Here is a 17,680-nt window from a genome sequence, read left to right on the forward strand (position 1 = left end):
ATAATTAATATTAACATTACTTTATATGCTAGCATCAAATTTAGTTTTCTTTGCAAAATGTTGGGGTATTTTCCAACATGAGGTCTCTTATTGTATTGAAACTATGCCACATGTATATGCTGTAGTCCTACAAGCCCACGTTCTTGTGAGAAAAAAACTGCTTATTGTCAAATAAAAGCAATGGTGTAGATCACTCCCCTGTATGACCTGTCTTACATACCATCACAGTCTTCCTTGTCACGGACCTCCATCTTGCGTATTTGAAACTTCTCCTTCAGCTTGTACTCCCCCTGCGGCCCAGACACGGACGCCCGGCGCAGGTTCTGCTTACACAGCACGATCAGTGCGTCGAACAGGAACACATGGCGCTCTGTGTTCTTCCCCTTTGTGTGCTTCATCAACACACCGTCTGTGAAAATGAAATGAAGGGGGTATATAAGCATTTCCTGTGTTAACTTTAAGCTTCTTTCAGTGTTTGCTAAGAAAGTTACCAAATGAAACAAGAGCTGTCATAGGACAGCGTGTTCCACTTTATGAGCCTTTGTCTCAGAAATGAAAAAAATAATGATGCTATATGTGCCTGTCAAAAGCAATAAAAAAAGTCATATAAAAAAGTAAACAAGAAACGCCGCAATGCGATAAAAAACAGGTTTTCAATGATTGACAGAAGAACTTTAGCCTTTGTTGTGAGATTCAGTTTCAATTTTTTTTTCAATTTTTTGGCAACGATGACCTTGACGTTGACCCTAAGGGGCCCTAACGCAGTCCTCCATAAACTTTTCTTACAAGTTTGGTCACAAAATGTCAACCCTGACTAAAGTTATTCAGTACCAACTGGTTATCTGTTTTTAGTAACAACTAGATATTGCTTTTTTGAAAAAGCGCTTGTCTCCCCAATTGTGTGCTGAGAATTAATCAATGATGGACATGAAATTTGTACTTTTGGACTGTAGAGGAACCAACAGTGACCTTGAAGTTTGGCCTATTCACCCATATTTAATAGTGAACATCTACTGCATAATATCAGTGATCTCAAAATCAATAGGGGTCATATACTTATCATGACTAACTTGCAAACCAAGTATGAAGTTCCTGGCTCCAAACGTTTCTTAGTTATTGAGCAGAAACCATTTTTAAGGCTAAGGTCACCACCAACATATCGTTTTTTACTTTAAGGAAACAGCGACCTTGACCTTTGACCTTTTGATCTCAAAATCAATAAGGGTCATCTTCTAGTCATGAACAACTAGCATACCAAGTATGAAGTTCCTTGACCAAAAGGATCTTTAGTTATGGAGCGGAAACCGTTTTTTCACCTCAAGTTTACCGCAACCTTGACCTTTGACCTACTGATCACAAAATCAATAGGGGTCATCTTCTCGTCATGACCAACCAGCATACCAAGTATGAAGTTCATGGGTCAGAGTGTTTTATAGTTATTGAGCGGAAACGAAGTGTGACGTACAGACTGACAGACTGACTGACTGCCTGACTGACGGACAGGCAAAAAACAATATGTCTCCCCATGAATGGGGGAGACATAATGACCTTAACCCTTAGCCCATAATGCAATCTTATGAAAGGTCTCCATAACCCCTTTTTATATACCGAGATTGGTCACAATATGTCAACCCTTACTTAAGTTATTCAGTACTAACCATTTTTCTATTTTTAGCAACAGTGACCTTGACCTTGATCCTAGGTGCCCCAAACACAATCACATGAAAGGTCTCCATAAACTCTTCACATATACCAAGTTTGGTAGAAAAATGTCAACACTAACTAAAATTAATTGATACTATAGGTGAGTTTGTCCAAGCCCTCCTGCCGGCCCATCCGAACAATGGCACATGTCATTCTAAAGGTTTCTCTTTGTGAAAACCTGGTTAAAAATATGTGCCAATAAAAAACAAAAAAGTAAAAGAAAAGGCAATCAAGGGCCTTTATTTTGTATTTAGGCTTAATATGGGTTCATAGTTGGCACAGTGAGCCTAAAAAATACCTGAAATCGAGTATGAACTTGCTGCATGATTGCCCAGCCCTCACACACTATGAACTTGCTGCATGATTGCCCAGCCCTTACTAACTATGGACTTGCTGCATGATTGCCCAGCCCTTACCAACTATGAACTTGCTGCATGATTGCCCAGCCCTTACCAACTATGAACTTGCTGCATGATTGCCCAACCTTCACCAACTATGAACTTGCTGCATGATTGCCCAGCCCTCACAAACTATGAACTCGCTGCATGATTGCCAAGCCCTTACCAACTATGAACTTGCTGCATGATTACCCAGCCCTCACCTACTATGAACTCACTACATGATTGCCTAGCCCTCACCCATTTTGAACTTGCTGCATGATTGCCCAACCCTTACCAAGTATGAACTCGCTACATGATTGCCCAGCCCTCACAAACTATGAACTTGCTGCATGATTGCCCAACCCTTACCAAGTATGAACTCGCTACATGATTGCCCAGCCCTCACCAACTATGAACTTGCTGCATGATTGCCCAACCTTCACCAACTTAAAACTTGCTGCATGACTGCACCGCCCTCACCAACTATGGACTTGCTGCATGATTGCCCAGCCCTCATCAACTATGAACTTGCTACATGATTGCCCAGCCTTCACCAACTATGAACTTGCTACATGATTGCCCAGCCCTCACCAACTATGAACTTGCTACATGATTGCCCAGCCTTCACCAACTATGAACTTGCTACATGATTGCCCAGCCCTCACCAACTATGAACTTGCTACATGATTGCCCAGCCCTCACCAACTATGAACTTGCTACATGATTGCCCAGCCCTCACCAACTATGAACTTGCTACATGATTGCCCAGCCCTCACCAACTATGAACTTGCTACATGATTGCCCAGCCCTCACCAACTATGAACTTGCTGCATGATTGCCCAGCCCTCACCAACTATGAACTTGCTACATGATTGCCCAGCCCTCACCAACTATGAACTTGCTACATGATTGCCCAACCTTCACCAACTATGAACTTGCTGCATGACTGCCCAGCCCTCACCAACTATGAACTTGCTGCATAACTGCCCAGCCCTCACCAACTATGAACTTGCTGCATGATTGCCCAGCCCTTACCGAGTATGAACTCGCTACAAGATTGCCATATGTCTCGTCCCTCCCAGCCGTCGATGCTCTTTTGCAGCTCCGACATCTTCTGAACTACGGCCTGCCTTCCAGTCCGACCCTGCATACGTAATGTTGTCTCCCTGAAAATACAGCAAACAATGTGATAAGTAATTATTATCTGAAAATTTCAAAAGTTAGATAAAGATCTGCTTATAAGTTAACAAGTAAGAATTGAATACTTTAAGACTCAAACATTGTTTAATTAATGTATATTTTCAAGTATGAAAATTAAAACAGCATATTCTGTACATATGCTCTCACAAGAAAAGAAATTCTGTCAAACATACGCTCTATTTTGTACAAATAACAATCCTTGAACATTGAAACACATCGTGGTTCAGTGAGGCATACAAGCAGCAATACATTTTCTGGAGCAACAACTAGGCATGTTGAAAGTATCTAGAAAATTTATGCAATCAGATAACATACCAGGGTTTTTTCTTGGCAAGGTTTCCAGCGAAGATGTTCTCAAGCAAATATTTGAGAGTGGACAGGAGCCCACTGGCCTGCTCCAAACACTCCCCGTCCTCATCGTTAGGGCTGTTTGCTGTCAATGCCTGGAGAATAAATAATGGTTCATACACATGTATATTCAGGCAAACTGGTACAAGGCGTTTTACAGTAAACTTAACTTATAATGAACCATTTTGTTGAACTGACAGCAATATCAGCAAAATCACACATATTCACTTTTTACCTGACTCTGGACTCTTGTAAAACTCAAAGATAAAAGATGAGGGCATGACCCTGCTCTTCAAAAACTGACTGTTTGGACTCGCTTTCCAAATTAAAGCAAAATCTCATACTTAAAAGAAGGCATGGCAACGAGTAGTAAAATCGGTACTCAAGTACTCGGATAATCCTTCGATCATGAACTCAAAAAAACTTAAATTGGTGTTTAATATAAATATATCTCACTACAAATATAGAGCATGCGAAATAATATACTTGTCAAAAATAATACAAGTCATGAAATCAGCATATGAACAACACTGAATGATATTAAAAAGAACAAAAATCATCCTCGACACATGATTTTGTCTTAAAAAAAATAATTCATCTATTGATGGTGCTCTTCTTGCTAGTCGTTTGGAGTTGTTTCTATTCATGTTTCAACTGCAGATAATTGAGCATGCTTCTAGATTAACTCTACCCCGTACATTTCATTCAATTTTGTCAATTGCTGTCAATTCCCTTTCAAAAAAAAAATATTGAATGACTCCATAAAAAAATATTTAAGAATGAAATTTCTTCATACTATAATATTAATGTTTACCTTATAAATATGGATAATTCTCAATTAAAGACATCCACAAATCAATGGTGATGATCATTGTAAAAATACACTCATAAACCATAATTTGCGAGTCAATTTTTTGGTTTAAAGTCTCTAATTGGTAAACAATAGAATTATGCAGGAGATGTACTGCTATCAAAACTAATTGACATCAGTGCAAATTGCAAATATGAGTCCATAGTTGACAGTTTTTATAACCTCACAACAACTGTCATTAAATTTGATAAGGTGATTAATGTACGTAGCGGGGATAAGAGGGTCTGTACATTGTGTCTTGGTGGCAACGCACCAGTGCTGTTACATTGTCTGTATGTAGTCTGTACATGTATATCGTGCATAAAGTGCAGTTAAAAATAATTTTGTTTTTTGTTTTTATCCGAGTACTCCAGTAGTAAATAAATATACTCGGATCATCCATCGAGTACTCGGGTATTTGTTGCCATACCTACTTAAAAGCAATTCTCTGCGGTCAGTTCCAACTAAAAAATACTTTTAAATGCTTCAAAATGTTACGTTTGTAATTCTAAAATGAAAATGAAATACTCTGCTGATGTCTTACTTTAATAACTTCAAAGTAATGTAGGCAGTGGTATATTGGCCCTAGTAGCAGCTTTGGTAACACATACTTCATGGAATCCTTGAAGCCACACCCATAACCCTGAAGTATAAGGTCAGAAAGCATTAATAGCAGCACAGTGGGAAAGGTTGAACATATAATGAACTTACTCCACACACTCTGCTTCTATGTTAGATAAATCAAAAACTTTGGTCAACATAAATTATTTTCCCTAGTATAGCAAAATGAAAATTTGTCTAATCTAGAAGACCAATTTACTATTTGACAGAAACTTTGTTAACTTTCTCAGTACCATGAGAGTTTCACTGATGTCCCTTCTCTGTAGGAGGGTGTTGAGCCGATCCTTGCCATTGGGGGTCATCACATCATTAACATACTTCTTGTACACCCCAAACTCCTCACCCTGCAAAATAACAGTCATCAATTAAGACTTCATTTATTATTAAGAATTTATTTTACAGATACACTGAAGAAAAATGGTGTGCTGACAAATTGTATGATGTAGAAGAAATACAGTCCAAACTCGTTGGCTCGATATCTCATGGCTCAATATCCTCGTTTGCTCGAACCAAATTAAAAGAACCAATTTGTTTTAAACTCTATGTTCATATAAAATACAATTTGATGGCTCGATATCTTGAGGGTCAATATTTCTCCACGCTCGATGTCATTTTCGTGGTAAGTAAGAATTTCACACTTTATTTTGTTTGCTTTGGTCGAAGTCATTTTCGCAGCTTCAGGTAAAAATTTCACACCTTGATTTGTTTGCTTGGCTTCATTTACATGTAGCACAAGGCCCTAATCGATTAAAATTGCTTGATTGGTATTATAATTATTATCAAATTCAAATGGTTTAACAGTTTGAGCAAACATGCCATCACTTTAAATTCTGTCTCTCTTTGAAATCCATGTATATATAAATTTCAATGCATTTTGATATGGCAACATTCACATAAAAATATTGGGCTGTAAATAAGTCATGTTGCAAACTGTATGATGTGTGTTCAATAATCATGTCCAGTAAATACTCTTCCTTTGCGGAGATAGCGTAGGAAATAACAATGAACTCTTTGTAATGTCAAAAAAAAAATTCAAATCACATTCTGTAAGCAATCTCGCTTGGCTCGATATTTTTGATGCTCAAAGTATTTTGGCCGGTCCCTAGAATATCAAGCCATCGAGTTTCGACTGTAGTGAGATTCAAGATATCAAAGCTCTGCAAATAGACTTCTTGGTTCTTTAACTTGCTTGATTTAAACACTAATACACAGGATACAACTTCTTTAGGATAAGACCAGTAGTAAGTACACCATTTCCAGAAAAAAACTTGTCCCTCCTGTTTCTCAGTTCTTACCTCAACATTCTACAAGGTCTATAAACTTAATAAACAAGCCCCAGAAATGACAGCAATACGACCAACATAGCTTCCTCATGCTAACCTTGACAAGGTGTGTAGACTTTACAAACAAGACCCATAAATGACAGCACTTGAGACTACCACAACCTCCTTATGCTAACCTATACAAGGCCTGTAAACTAAACAAACAACACCAATAAATGAGAGCACATACGACTTACACAGTTTTAACACTCCTTATTATTTGCCATACTTTATTTCTTAATGTAAAAAAAGGTCATCTGACGAAAAAAAATATACTTTCAAAACTGTACTCATAGTCAAAATTTCATTTTTGTAGCTTTAAAAATAAACAAGAGGGCCATAATGGCCCTAAATCGCTCACCTGAGTAAAAGAGTTTAACCTTTGTAATCAATATAGCTTGATATTTGTTCTCAAAGAATATTGAAAAACTTTCTGGTCAAACATGTTGCCTGGATAATCACTGACAGGACTTGTCACAGTTGCCTGCTAACTGACAGGACTTGTCACAGTTTCCTGCACACTGACAGGACTTGTCAATTGACTGCACACTGACAGGATTTTGTTCAGCTGCCTGCACACTGACAGGACTTGATGATTGACTGCACACTGATAGAATTTGATTCTCATACCTGCACACTGACAGGACTTTGTTCAGTTGCCTGCACACTGACAGGACCTGATAATTGACTGCACACTGACAGCACTTGGTACAGATACCTGCACACTGACAGGACTTTTTCAGTTGCCTGCACACTGACCGGACTTTGTTCAATTGCCTGCAGACTGACAAAACTATGTTAAATTGCTTGCACACTGAAATAACTTTTAGTATAGATACACAATTAACTGACAGGACTTCGTTCAATTGCCTGCACACTGACTAAACTATGTTAAATTGCTTGCACACTGAAAGAACTTTTAGTATAGATACACAAACAACAAACAGTTCACCATCCAATAAAATTTAAATAATTTGCCTTAAGCTCTAAAAATCAAAGAGCAGAACACATTCATATTCTATTATTGCTTCTTCCATCTAGGACAACATCACCATCCTTCAAATATTGTTAATCAAATTTTTCTGTATAAGGCTTATTCACTATTCACACAGAAGATAATATTGAAGCTTAGAATAATCTACATGAAGTTTACAATAATATACATGAAGTTCAATGGAAAAGTATGATTATTAAATTTATCATTAAGTAAAAATGAATTTTTTCTAAAGAATAAAGTGTATAATAATTATTTTAATCTATGAACCTAAAAATAGAACAATAATTACCTTAGAAGTGACTATGTTGAAGATTTAATAAAATTTAAAATCTATTCCCTTGTTACTAAAAATAGAAAGTTATAGCCATATAGCAAGACTTGCTGCCCTTGTTTCAAGAGTAAACTTGACATAACTATCAAATTTTAACAAAATGTATTTATTATGAACTTGTAACCCACTGGATGAGGCCAATTTTTCTCCAGGGGCATTATTTGAATAAACATGGTAGATAACCAATAGACAATGTTACACACCAAATATTTAAGCACAAGGCCTGATAGAATTTGCCAAAAAATTTTTTTTTTATTTTTTCCTTTTGGTTGCCATGGCAACCAGAGTTCTGCATGGAATTCATTTTTTTGAACAATTTTGAAAAAGCACCCACCAAGGATCACTCCAATGAAGTTTCATTAAAATTGTCCAAGCGGTTTAGAAGATGATGATTATAACCAATTGTTGACACTTTTCCTTTTGGTAGCCATGGCAACCAGAGTTCTGCATGGAATTCATTTCTTTGAACAATTTTGAAAAAGCACCAAACAAGGATCATTCCTATGAAGTTTCATCAAAATTGTCCAAGGGGTTTAGGAGAAGAAGATGATTATAACCAATTGCTGACGCAGCACGACGCATGACGGATGACCGACACCCGACATAGACCAATCACAATAGCTCACCTTGAGCACTTGTGCTCAGGTGAGCTAAAAAGTTGGTCAAATGGTCAAAGTCAAGGTCATCCGAGGACAACATTTATGCTCATATGCAAAACTGTTGACATGGTCCAAATTTCATTGCTGTAGCTTTAAAAATATAGAGTTGGTCAAAAGGGGTTGGGCCAGCCAGCTTGGCCCCAGGTGCATAATTTCAACGGTTTTTCTAGGCGGTCATCATATGTTGCTCCACAACAAATATCAAAGATATGAGCCTTGTGGTTTAAAACAAGACGATTTTGAAAATATTTCTTAAATAAGTCTCTAGGAAACTTGTGACCCCCGGGGCAGTACCAGTTTTGAGGGGGCATAATTTGAACAACCATGGTAGCTGATCACTAAATTATGCCTTATTCAAAATAGCAAGGGTCTGCATAGCTGGTTCAGACAAAAAGATTTTCAAACATTCCCAATTTAAGTATACCAAACCTGTGAACCCTTGAGTGTGGCCAGTAATGACCCCAGGGTCATAATTTGAACAAACTATCTACAACCAATTGTGTTTAGATGGATGCGCGAACGACACACTGGCCAATAGAGCTAAAAATGGCCTTTGGCCTTTCAACATGAACAAGGGAGAGAAATTCACAAAATCAACTGCAGTACCAAAAACAGACTTCGCTCATGTAGACTTGGCTAAAAATAGACTAAGCTTTAACAAACAACACCCATAAATGACAGCACAAAAAACTAACACAGCTTCCTCGTGCTTACCTCGGCAAGGCTTGTAAACTTAACAAACAAGACCCATAAATGACAGCACATAAGACTTATATAGCTTCCTTATGCTAACCTCTACAAGGCCTGTAAACTTGAACAAACAACACCCATAGATGACAACACATAAGACTAACACGGCCTCCCCATGTGAACCTCTACAAGGCTTGTAAACTTAACAAACAAGACCCATAAATAACAGCACATAAGACTAACACGGCCTCCCCACTTGAACCTCTACAAGGCCTGTAAACTTAACAATTAAGACCCATAGATGACAGCACATAAGACTAACACAGCCTCCCCACTTGAACCTCTACAAGGCCGGTAAACTTAACAAACAAGACCCATAGATGACAGCACATAAGACTAACACAGCCTCTCCATGTGAACCTCTACAAGGCCTGTTAACTTAACAAACAAGACCCATAAATGACAGCACATAAGACTAACACGGCCTCCCCATGTGAACCTCTACAAGGCCTGTTAACTTAACAAACAAGACCCATAGATGACAGCACATAAGACTAACACGGCCTCCCCATGTGAACCTCTACAAGGCCTGTAAACTTAACAAACAAGACCCATAGATGACAGCACATAAGACTAACACAGCCTCCCCATGTGAACCTCTACAAGGCCTGTAAACTTAACAAACAAGACCCATAGATGACAGCACATAAAACTAACGCGGCCTCCCCATGTGAACCTCTACAAGGCCTGTTAACTTAACAAACAAGACCCATAAATGACAGCACATAAGACTAACACAGCCTCCTAATGCTAACATCTACAAGGCCTGTAAACTTAACAAACAAGACCCATAAATGACAGCACATAAGACTAACACAGCCTCCCCATGTGAACCTCTGCAAGGCCTGTTAACTTAACAAACAAGACCCATAGATGACAGCACATAAGACTAACACGGCCTTCCCATGTGAACCTCTACAAGGCCTGTTAACTTAACAAACAAGACCCATAGATGACAGCACATAAGACTAACACGGCCTCCTAATGCTAACCTCTACAAGGCCTGTTAACTTAACAAACAAGACCCATAAATGACAGCACATAAGACTAACACAGCCTCCTAATGCTAACATCTACAAGGCCTGTAAACTTAACAAACAAGACCCATAAATGACAGCACATAAGACTAACACAGTCTCCCCATGTGAACCTCTGCAAGGCCTGTTAACTTAACAAACAAGACCCATAGATGACAGCACATAAGACTAACACGGCCTTCCCATGTGAACCTCTACAAGGCCTGTTAACTTAACAAACAAGACCCATAGATGACAGCACATAAGACTAACACGGCCTCCTAATGCTAACCTCTACAAGGCCTGTTAACTTAACAAACAAGACCCATAGATGACAGCACATAAGACTAACAAATCCTCCCCATGTGAACCTCTACAGGGCCTGTAAACTTATCAAACAAGACCCATAAATGACAGCACATAAGACTAACACAGCCTCCCCATGTGAACCTCTACAAGGCCTGTAAACTTAACAAACAAAACCCATAAATGACAGCACATAAGACTAACACGGCTTCCTAATGCTAACCTCTACAAGGCCTGTTAACTTAACAAACAAGACCCATAAATGACAGCACATAAGACTAACACGGCCTCCCCATGTGAACCTCTACAAGGCCTGTTAACTTAACAAACAAGACCCATAGATGACAGCACATAAGACTAACATGGCCTCCCATGCGAACCTCTACAAGGCCTGTAAACTTAACAAACAAGACCCATAGATGACAGCACATAAGACTAACACAGCCTCCCCATCTGAACCTCTACAAGGCCTGTAAACTTAACACACAAGACCCATAGATGACAGCACATAAAACTAACGCAGCCTCCCCATGTGAACCTCTACAAGGCCTGTTAACTTAACAAACAAGACCCATAGATGACAGCAAATAAGACTTACACAGCCTCCCCACATGAACCTTTACAAGGCCTGTAAACTTAACAAACAAGACCCATAAATGACAGCACATAAGACTAACACAGCCTCCCCACGTGAACCTCTACAAGGCCTGTTAACTTAACAAACAAGACCCATAGATTACAGCACATAAGACTAACACGGCCTCCTAATGCTAACCTTTACAAGGCCTGTAAACTTAACAAACAAGACCCATAAATGACAGCACATAAGACTAACACAGCCTCCCCATGTGAACCTCTGCAAGGCCTGTTAACTTAACAAACAAGACCCATAGATGACAGCACATACACTAACACGGCCTCCTAATGCTAATTTCTACAAGGCCTGTTAACTTAACAAACAAGACCCATAGATGACAGCACATAAAGCTAACAAATCCTCCCCATGTGAACCTCTACAGGGCCTGTAAACTTAACAAACAAGACCCATAAATGACAGCACATAAGACTAACACAGCCTCCCCATGTGAACCTCTACAAGGCCTGTAACCTTAACAAACAAAACCCATAAATGACAGCACATAAGACTAACACGGCTTCCTAATGCTAACCTCTACAAGGCCTGTTATCTTAACAAACAAGACCTATAAATGACAGCACATAACACTAACACAGCCTCCCCATGTGAACCTCTACAAGGCCTGTTAACTTAACAAACAAGAGCCATAAATGACAGCACATAAGCTTAACATGGCTTCCTCATGTGAACCTCTACAAGGCCTGTAAACTTAACAAACAAGACCCATAAATGACAGCGCATAAGACTAACACGGCCTCCCCATGTGAACCTCTACAAGGCCTGTTAACTTAACAAACAAGACCCATAGATGACAGCACATAAGACTAACACGGCCGTCCCATGCGAACCTCTACAAGGCCTGTAAACTTAACAAACAAGACCCATAGATGACAGCACATAATACTAACACAGCCTCCCCATGTGAACCTCTACAAGGCCTGTAACCTTAACAAACAAAACCCATAAATGACAGCACATAAGACTAACACGGCTTCCTAATGCTAACCTCTACATGGCCTGTTATCTTAACAAACAAGACCTATAAATGACAGCACATAACACTAACACAGCCTCCCCATGTTAACCTCTACAAGGCCTGTTAACTTAACAAACAAGAGCCATAAATGACAGCACATAAGACTAACATGGCTTCCTCATGTGAACCTCTACAAGGCCTGTAACCTTAACAAACAAGACCCATAAATGACAGCGCATAAGACTAACACGGCCTCCCCATGTGAACCTCTACAAGGCCTGTTAACTTAACAAACAAGACCCATAGATGACAGCACATAAGACTAACACGGTCCTCCCATGCGGACCTCTACAAGGCCTGTAAACTTAACAAACAAGACCCATAGATGACAGCACATAAGACTAACACGGCTTCCCCATGTGAACCTCTACAAGGCCTGTAAACTTAACAAACAAGACCCATAGATGACAGCACATAAAACTAACACAGCCTCCCCATGTGAACCTCTACAAGGCCTGTTAACTTAACAAACAAGACCCATAGATGACAGCACATAAGACTTACACAGCCTCCCCACATGAACCTCTACAAGGCCTGTAAACTTAACAAACAAGACCCATAAATGACAGCACATAAGACTAACACAGCCTCCCCATGTGAACCTCTACAAGGCCTGTAAACTTAACAAACAAGACCCATAGATGACAGCACATAAAACTAACACAGCCTCCCCATGTGAACCTCTACAAGGCCTGTTAACTTAACAAACAAGACCCATAAATGACAGCACATAAGACTAACACAGCCTCCCCACATGAACCTCTACAAGGCCTGTAAACTTAACAAACAAGACCCATAAATGACAGCACATAAGACTAACACAGCCTCCCCACGTGAACCTCTACAAGGCCTGTTAACTTAACAAACAAGACCCATAGATTACAGCACATAAGACTAACACGGCCTCCTAATGCTAACCTTTACAAGGCCTGTAAACTTAACAAACAAGACCCATAAATGACAGCATATAAGACTAACACAGCTTCCTAATGCTTACCTCTACAAGGCCTGTTAACTTAACAAACAAGACCCATAGATGACAGCACATAAGACTTACAAGGCATCCCCATGTGAACCTCTACAAGGCCTGTAAACGTAACAAACAAGACCCATAGATGACAGCACATAAGACTAACACGGCCTCCTCATGTGAACCTCTACAAGGCCTGTTAACTTAACAAACAAGACCCATAAATAACAGCACATAAGACTAACACGGCTTCCTAATGCTTACCTCTACAAGGCCTGTAAACTTAACAAACAAGACCCATAGATGACAGCACATAAGACTTACACATCTCCCCATGTGAACCTCTACAAGGCCTGTACACTTAACAAACAAGACCCATAAATGACAGCACATAAGACTAACACAGCTTCCTAATGCTAACCTTTACAAGGCCTGTAAACTTAACAAACAAGACCTATAAATGACAGCACATAAGACTAACACAGCCTCCCCATGTGAACCTCTACAAGGCCTGTAAACTTAACAAACAAGACCCATAAATGACAGCACATAAGACTAACACAGCTTCCTAATGCTAACCTCTACAAGGCCTGTAAACTTAACAAACAAGACCCATAAATGACAGCACATAAGACTAACATCGCTTCCCCATGCTAGCCTCTACAAGGCCTGTCAACTTAACAAACAAGACCCATAAATGACAGCCCAAAGACTAACACATCTTCCCCATGCTTACCTCGGCAAGGTCTTGAAAGCATATGCCGACCTGTGGGGTCTCGTTTTCAGCAGCGACCTCCATCTGCTCTTCTACGGAGGAGAGTAGCTTCGCAGTGAACTGGTAGATATCCAGGATGTTTGAGAATATATTTTCCAGGTCCTAGTTTACAAACAGAGAAAAATCAGTGACGCAATCTCCTGGGTTAAATAAAAACTTGTTTGGGAATAATTTAGCAAAGTCTATATCTGTTAAACTGATTCCCCATGAAGAAAACTATAAAATACAGACCAAGCTGCAAACTTATTACAAGATGAATTCCAACTTTAATCAACGATTTTAGCCATTTTGTAAAAGGAACTGTACTCATAATAGGGAAATATTTTGGCATGTCTGGAAATTTAGAATTTCCATTTCAAAAAATAACAATTGAGTTTGTATAGGTGCTGCAAAAATCCAGTCAAGATATTCCCCATTAACATAATGGTAAAACAATGGGGATTTTTTCTGATTATAAGGAAAGATATTAGACTGCATTATCTTTTAACCTACCTTGCTGTTGGGAAAGTGCCTAGCAAATGGAGCCCGAAACACCTTTATGATCATGTTCAGGTCGTGCAAGTACTGGTTCTCTTCCAGGATAAAGTCCTTTACAATGTCCTCATACGTCAATGACTCTCGTCGTGTGGGCTCGTCTACCAGCGGCAGGGAAACCTCAGTCTCCTCTTGAGAAAACATGTCCATCAGCACCTGAAGACAATATATCAGCATTTCTTCATCAATAAAAGATGCATTTAAACTCTTAAAAAATGCTGTTATCATCAATGCAGGACTCTTATGTCATAGAAAAGATATCATAAAGAGAGATTATAGATTTTACATCAAGATTGAACATTATTAAGTAAATGCTCAATTCACAACTCAACACTGAGAAAAGGCAACCAGTAAAAGGGCAGTAATGTTCAAGATTTTGTATAACCTGTGTTACCTGATCTGCACATATTGCAACTTTTATATCCTGCTGCGTGATTTCAGAATGCTTGATATTCTTCACATAGTTGCCTGTCAACTGGAATACATATTTAAGGTTTATAATCTAGAATCAATAGTGAATTATAAGAAAGTGTTATTTATTTAAGGTTTTGTCGTAGTTTTTCTTGCGTTAATGCTGTATAGTATGTATGCAGTAGGGCATGCAAGCAAGTTCCATGAAGTAATTTGTTCCCTTGCTGCACTGTGTTCATACAGCATTAACGCAAGAAAAAATGTGATCAATACTTATATTAACATTTAAATCATTTTTCATTATGATTTTGCGATCAACTCAACCAACCATAGGTCATTATTGAAATAAAAAATGATGTCATAACACCTTATTAAATTATTCAATATGAACGTCAAGTGTTTTCATACAAAGGACATGGCGAATGTAAATATTTGAGTTCGTTTCACATCAGATTTTACCAATTAAACTGCTGGAAATAATTTGACAATACTGGATAGCATGCACTGTAACACATAATTCATTTCAACTTACCCTTCATTTCCTATGAGGTATTTCAGTAGTCAATTGCAAGAAATATGATAAAATCAATTGATTTCAAAGATGTGTACCTTGAGAATATCTGCAGCGATGTATTCCAGTACTGCCACTATGTACACAGTGACAGTGTAATCTATCCGGTACCCAAGCACCTCCTGCAAGCACAATCAACACACACAGAATAATTATATAACTAAATGTTTTGAACAAATATAACCTTGCAGTACATGACAGTATTAAAAGCAAATGTTAATATGTAAATTGACGATTATCATATGCATTGATTTTAACTCAATGTATGAAACACTGAACAACCCATACACAAAAAAAGGAAGGAACAAAAGACAAACCATACAGATAATACCTAGATAATACCCTACCTTGACTAGAAGAGGGTGGATCTTGTCCACAGGTAAAACAAGAGTTGATTGTTTCTTGTTTCGGCTATCGAAGTTCTTGATAGCCCTATCTGCATCCCGGACGGCCCACTTGTCGATTGGGTCGGGGTATGTTTTTCGAACACGATCTTCAACATCCTGTACAATATGCGGCTCAGAAGCACACAAGGTGGCTAGGAGCTGGATGATTAGGTCTTCAATGTACTCAAGTGCATCTGTTTGAGCTTGAAGGGAAGGATGCACCTGCTTGTGAACCTAAAAAATGAAGTTTATCTTCTAAGTATTACACAATTAGCCAAACTTATTAATATATCTAGTGATAAATTGACAAACTGAAAGTTCAGCATGGACTGATAGAGATAAAGTATGTAGTTTCTTTATGTTTTTAATAAGCAATTCAATTGAAATAAAATACATTAAATAGGATGCCTTTTGATAAATCATGATCTATTCATTACTACATATTACAAAATAATCATAAAATGTTTTTGTTCTAAATATTTCACTCTAGCCATTCTATGTAAAGTTACTTTATCGGGTAACAATTAATCAATGTAGTGATTAGTCTAAAATAATAGACGTGTTACACGGGATTCTTCCAATCCGTAACGTCTAAACGGGAATGTGCAAAAAACGGGGGTGTTTTAAAAATATTGAAATTGTTTTAAGTGAAGTATTTTATGGTTGAAATTGATCATAAAGAGTTATATTCATATTTTGCCATGTAAGTGAAATGTTATTTTGCACTAAACAAGCATTTAATGCATTAAAACAAGTTGTTTACATTTCCAATAAAACGACAGTTGACCGACACAGAAAACAATTATGCGAAGGGGAACAACTCGATACAATCGTAATAACTCGGCCTCCTCCGACAAAGCTTCAAGATAGACCTCGTTGCACAATCGTAACAACTCGGCCATGGCCGAAATGTTCCGAGCGATTTAAAACTGTGCCCTGAAGCCTTGCAGGTACCCTCCATGTATATATCGTTATGTTTTGACAGAATGAAATGAAGAAAAGCCGTCAAACTCATAATTATAACTTGGATATTTATTTTTTGTGTACGGAACTAATGTAAAATAACATTATCTGGTAATATTTCTTGTTTTTATGATATTTTATAGACGCTATATGCTTTAACCTGAAATCCTGATCGGAACAAGTACCCACTTTTGATACTAAACAATTTGTACATGAAGGATTTGCCATATCAAAAATCTAAAAAAATCCGTCAACGTACAATTATTTGGACTATGTAATGATTTACACTTACGTAGAAGAAAATATGCGGTTGACACTATTCTTACCAGCAACCTAATGACATATTCATGCAACTGTTCTGTTTTTTGATAGTTTATAAATTATCTTTGACAGCATTTTTTACAATAATAAAAAAAATATTACCAAATTCAAAGCCCCAAGAAATATTGACTTCCATTTTGGTCTGTTTTCTTCTGAGAAGAAATCGTAGTTATTAGACATGTTTAGATAAGATTTAAGTCAGCAATGCTTCACAAAACAGTCCTGTGGAGTCTGGTGAAAGCATCTTTTGGTGAGATCCTCATCCTGAGAGGAGAATCACTGGTGTGTGACCTTCAACTTATTCCCCCATTTAGAAGAATGGAGTCAGTAACGCAGAATGTCCATTTAATAAAGAGCATAATGAAGTACACAGCCGAATGATTATTAAGTCATGGCTCAGACGGCAGCTGTCTAACACTTTGTTTTTGTTTACAATTTTCTGTTTCTTCCGCATCCAGCACCGGAAGTAGGCTAGAAATTGTACGCATGCGCACACTACTGTCGTAAAAAGATATACAATATTTTGTAGAACTTTGAAATAATATTTCGAAGAGATAAAGTAGTCACAGTATTGAATTGCCATTTTACAAAC

At 38.4% G+C, this 17,680-nt stretch overlaps 1 protein-coding gene across 1 annotated transcript in view; it reads right to left on the reverse strand.

The window, feature by feature from the left end:
* LOC128208759 (son of sevenless homolog 2-like) overlaps positions 1-17,563 on the reverse strand; it is a 32,918-nt gene extending 15,355 nt beyond the window's left edge. The window contains exons 1-11 of the mRNA XM_052912317.1: positions 17,191-17,563; positions 15,766-16,038; positions 15,457-15,540; positions 14,831-14,911; positions 14,395-14,592; positions 13,864-14,004; positions 5,337-5,447; positions 5,027-5,125; positions 3,600-3,727; positions 3,120-3,250; positions 221-409 (exon numbers count right to left, since the gene is read on the reverse strand). Of these exons, the coding sequence (XP_052768277.1) occupies positions 221-409; positions 3,120-3,250; positions 3,600-3,727; positions 5,027-5,125; positions 5,337-5,447; positions 13,864-14,004; positions 14,395-14,592; positions 14,831-14,911; positions 15,457-15,540; positions 15,766-16,038; positions 17,191-17,268 (1,513 nt within the window). The 5' untranslated portion in view covers positions 17,269-17,563. The remainder of the gene's footprint in view (positions 1-220; positions 410-3,119; positions 3,251-3,599; positions 3,728-5,026; positions 5,126-5,336; positions 5,448-13,863; positions 14,005-14,394; positions 14,593-14,830; positions 14,912-15,456; positions 15,541-15,765; positions 16,039-17,190) is intronic.
* Positions 17,564-17,680: the final 117 nt, after the last annotated feature.

This window comes from Mya arenaria, chromosome 11 (genome assembly GCF_026914265.1).
Source record: "Mya arenaria isolate MELC-2E11 chromosome 11, ASM2691426v1".
NCBI lineage: Eukaryota > Metazoa > Mollusca > Bivalvia > Myida > Myidae > Mya > Mya arenaria.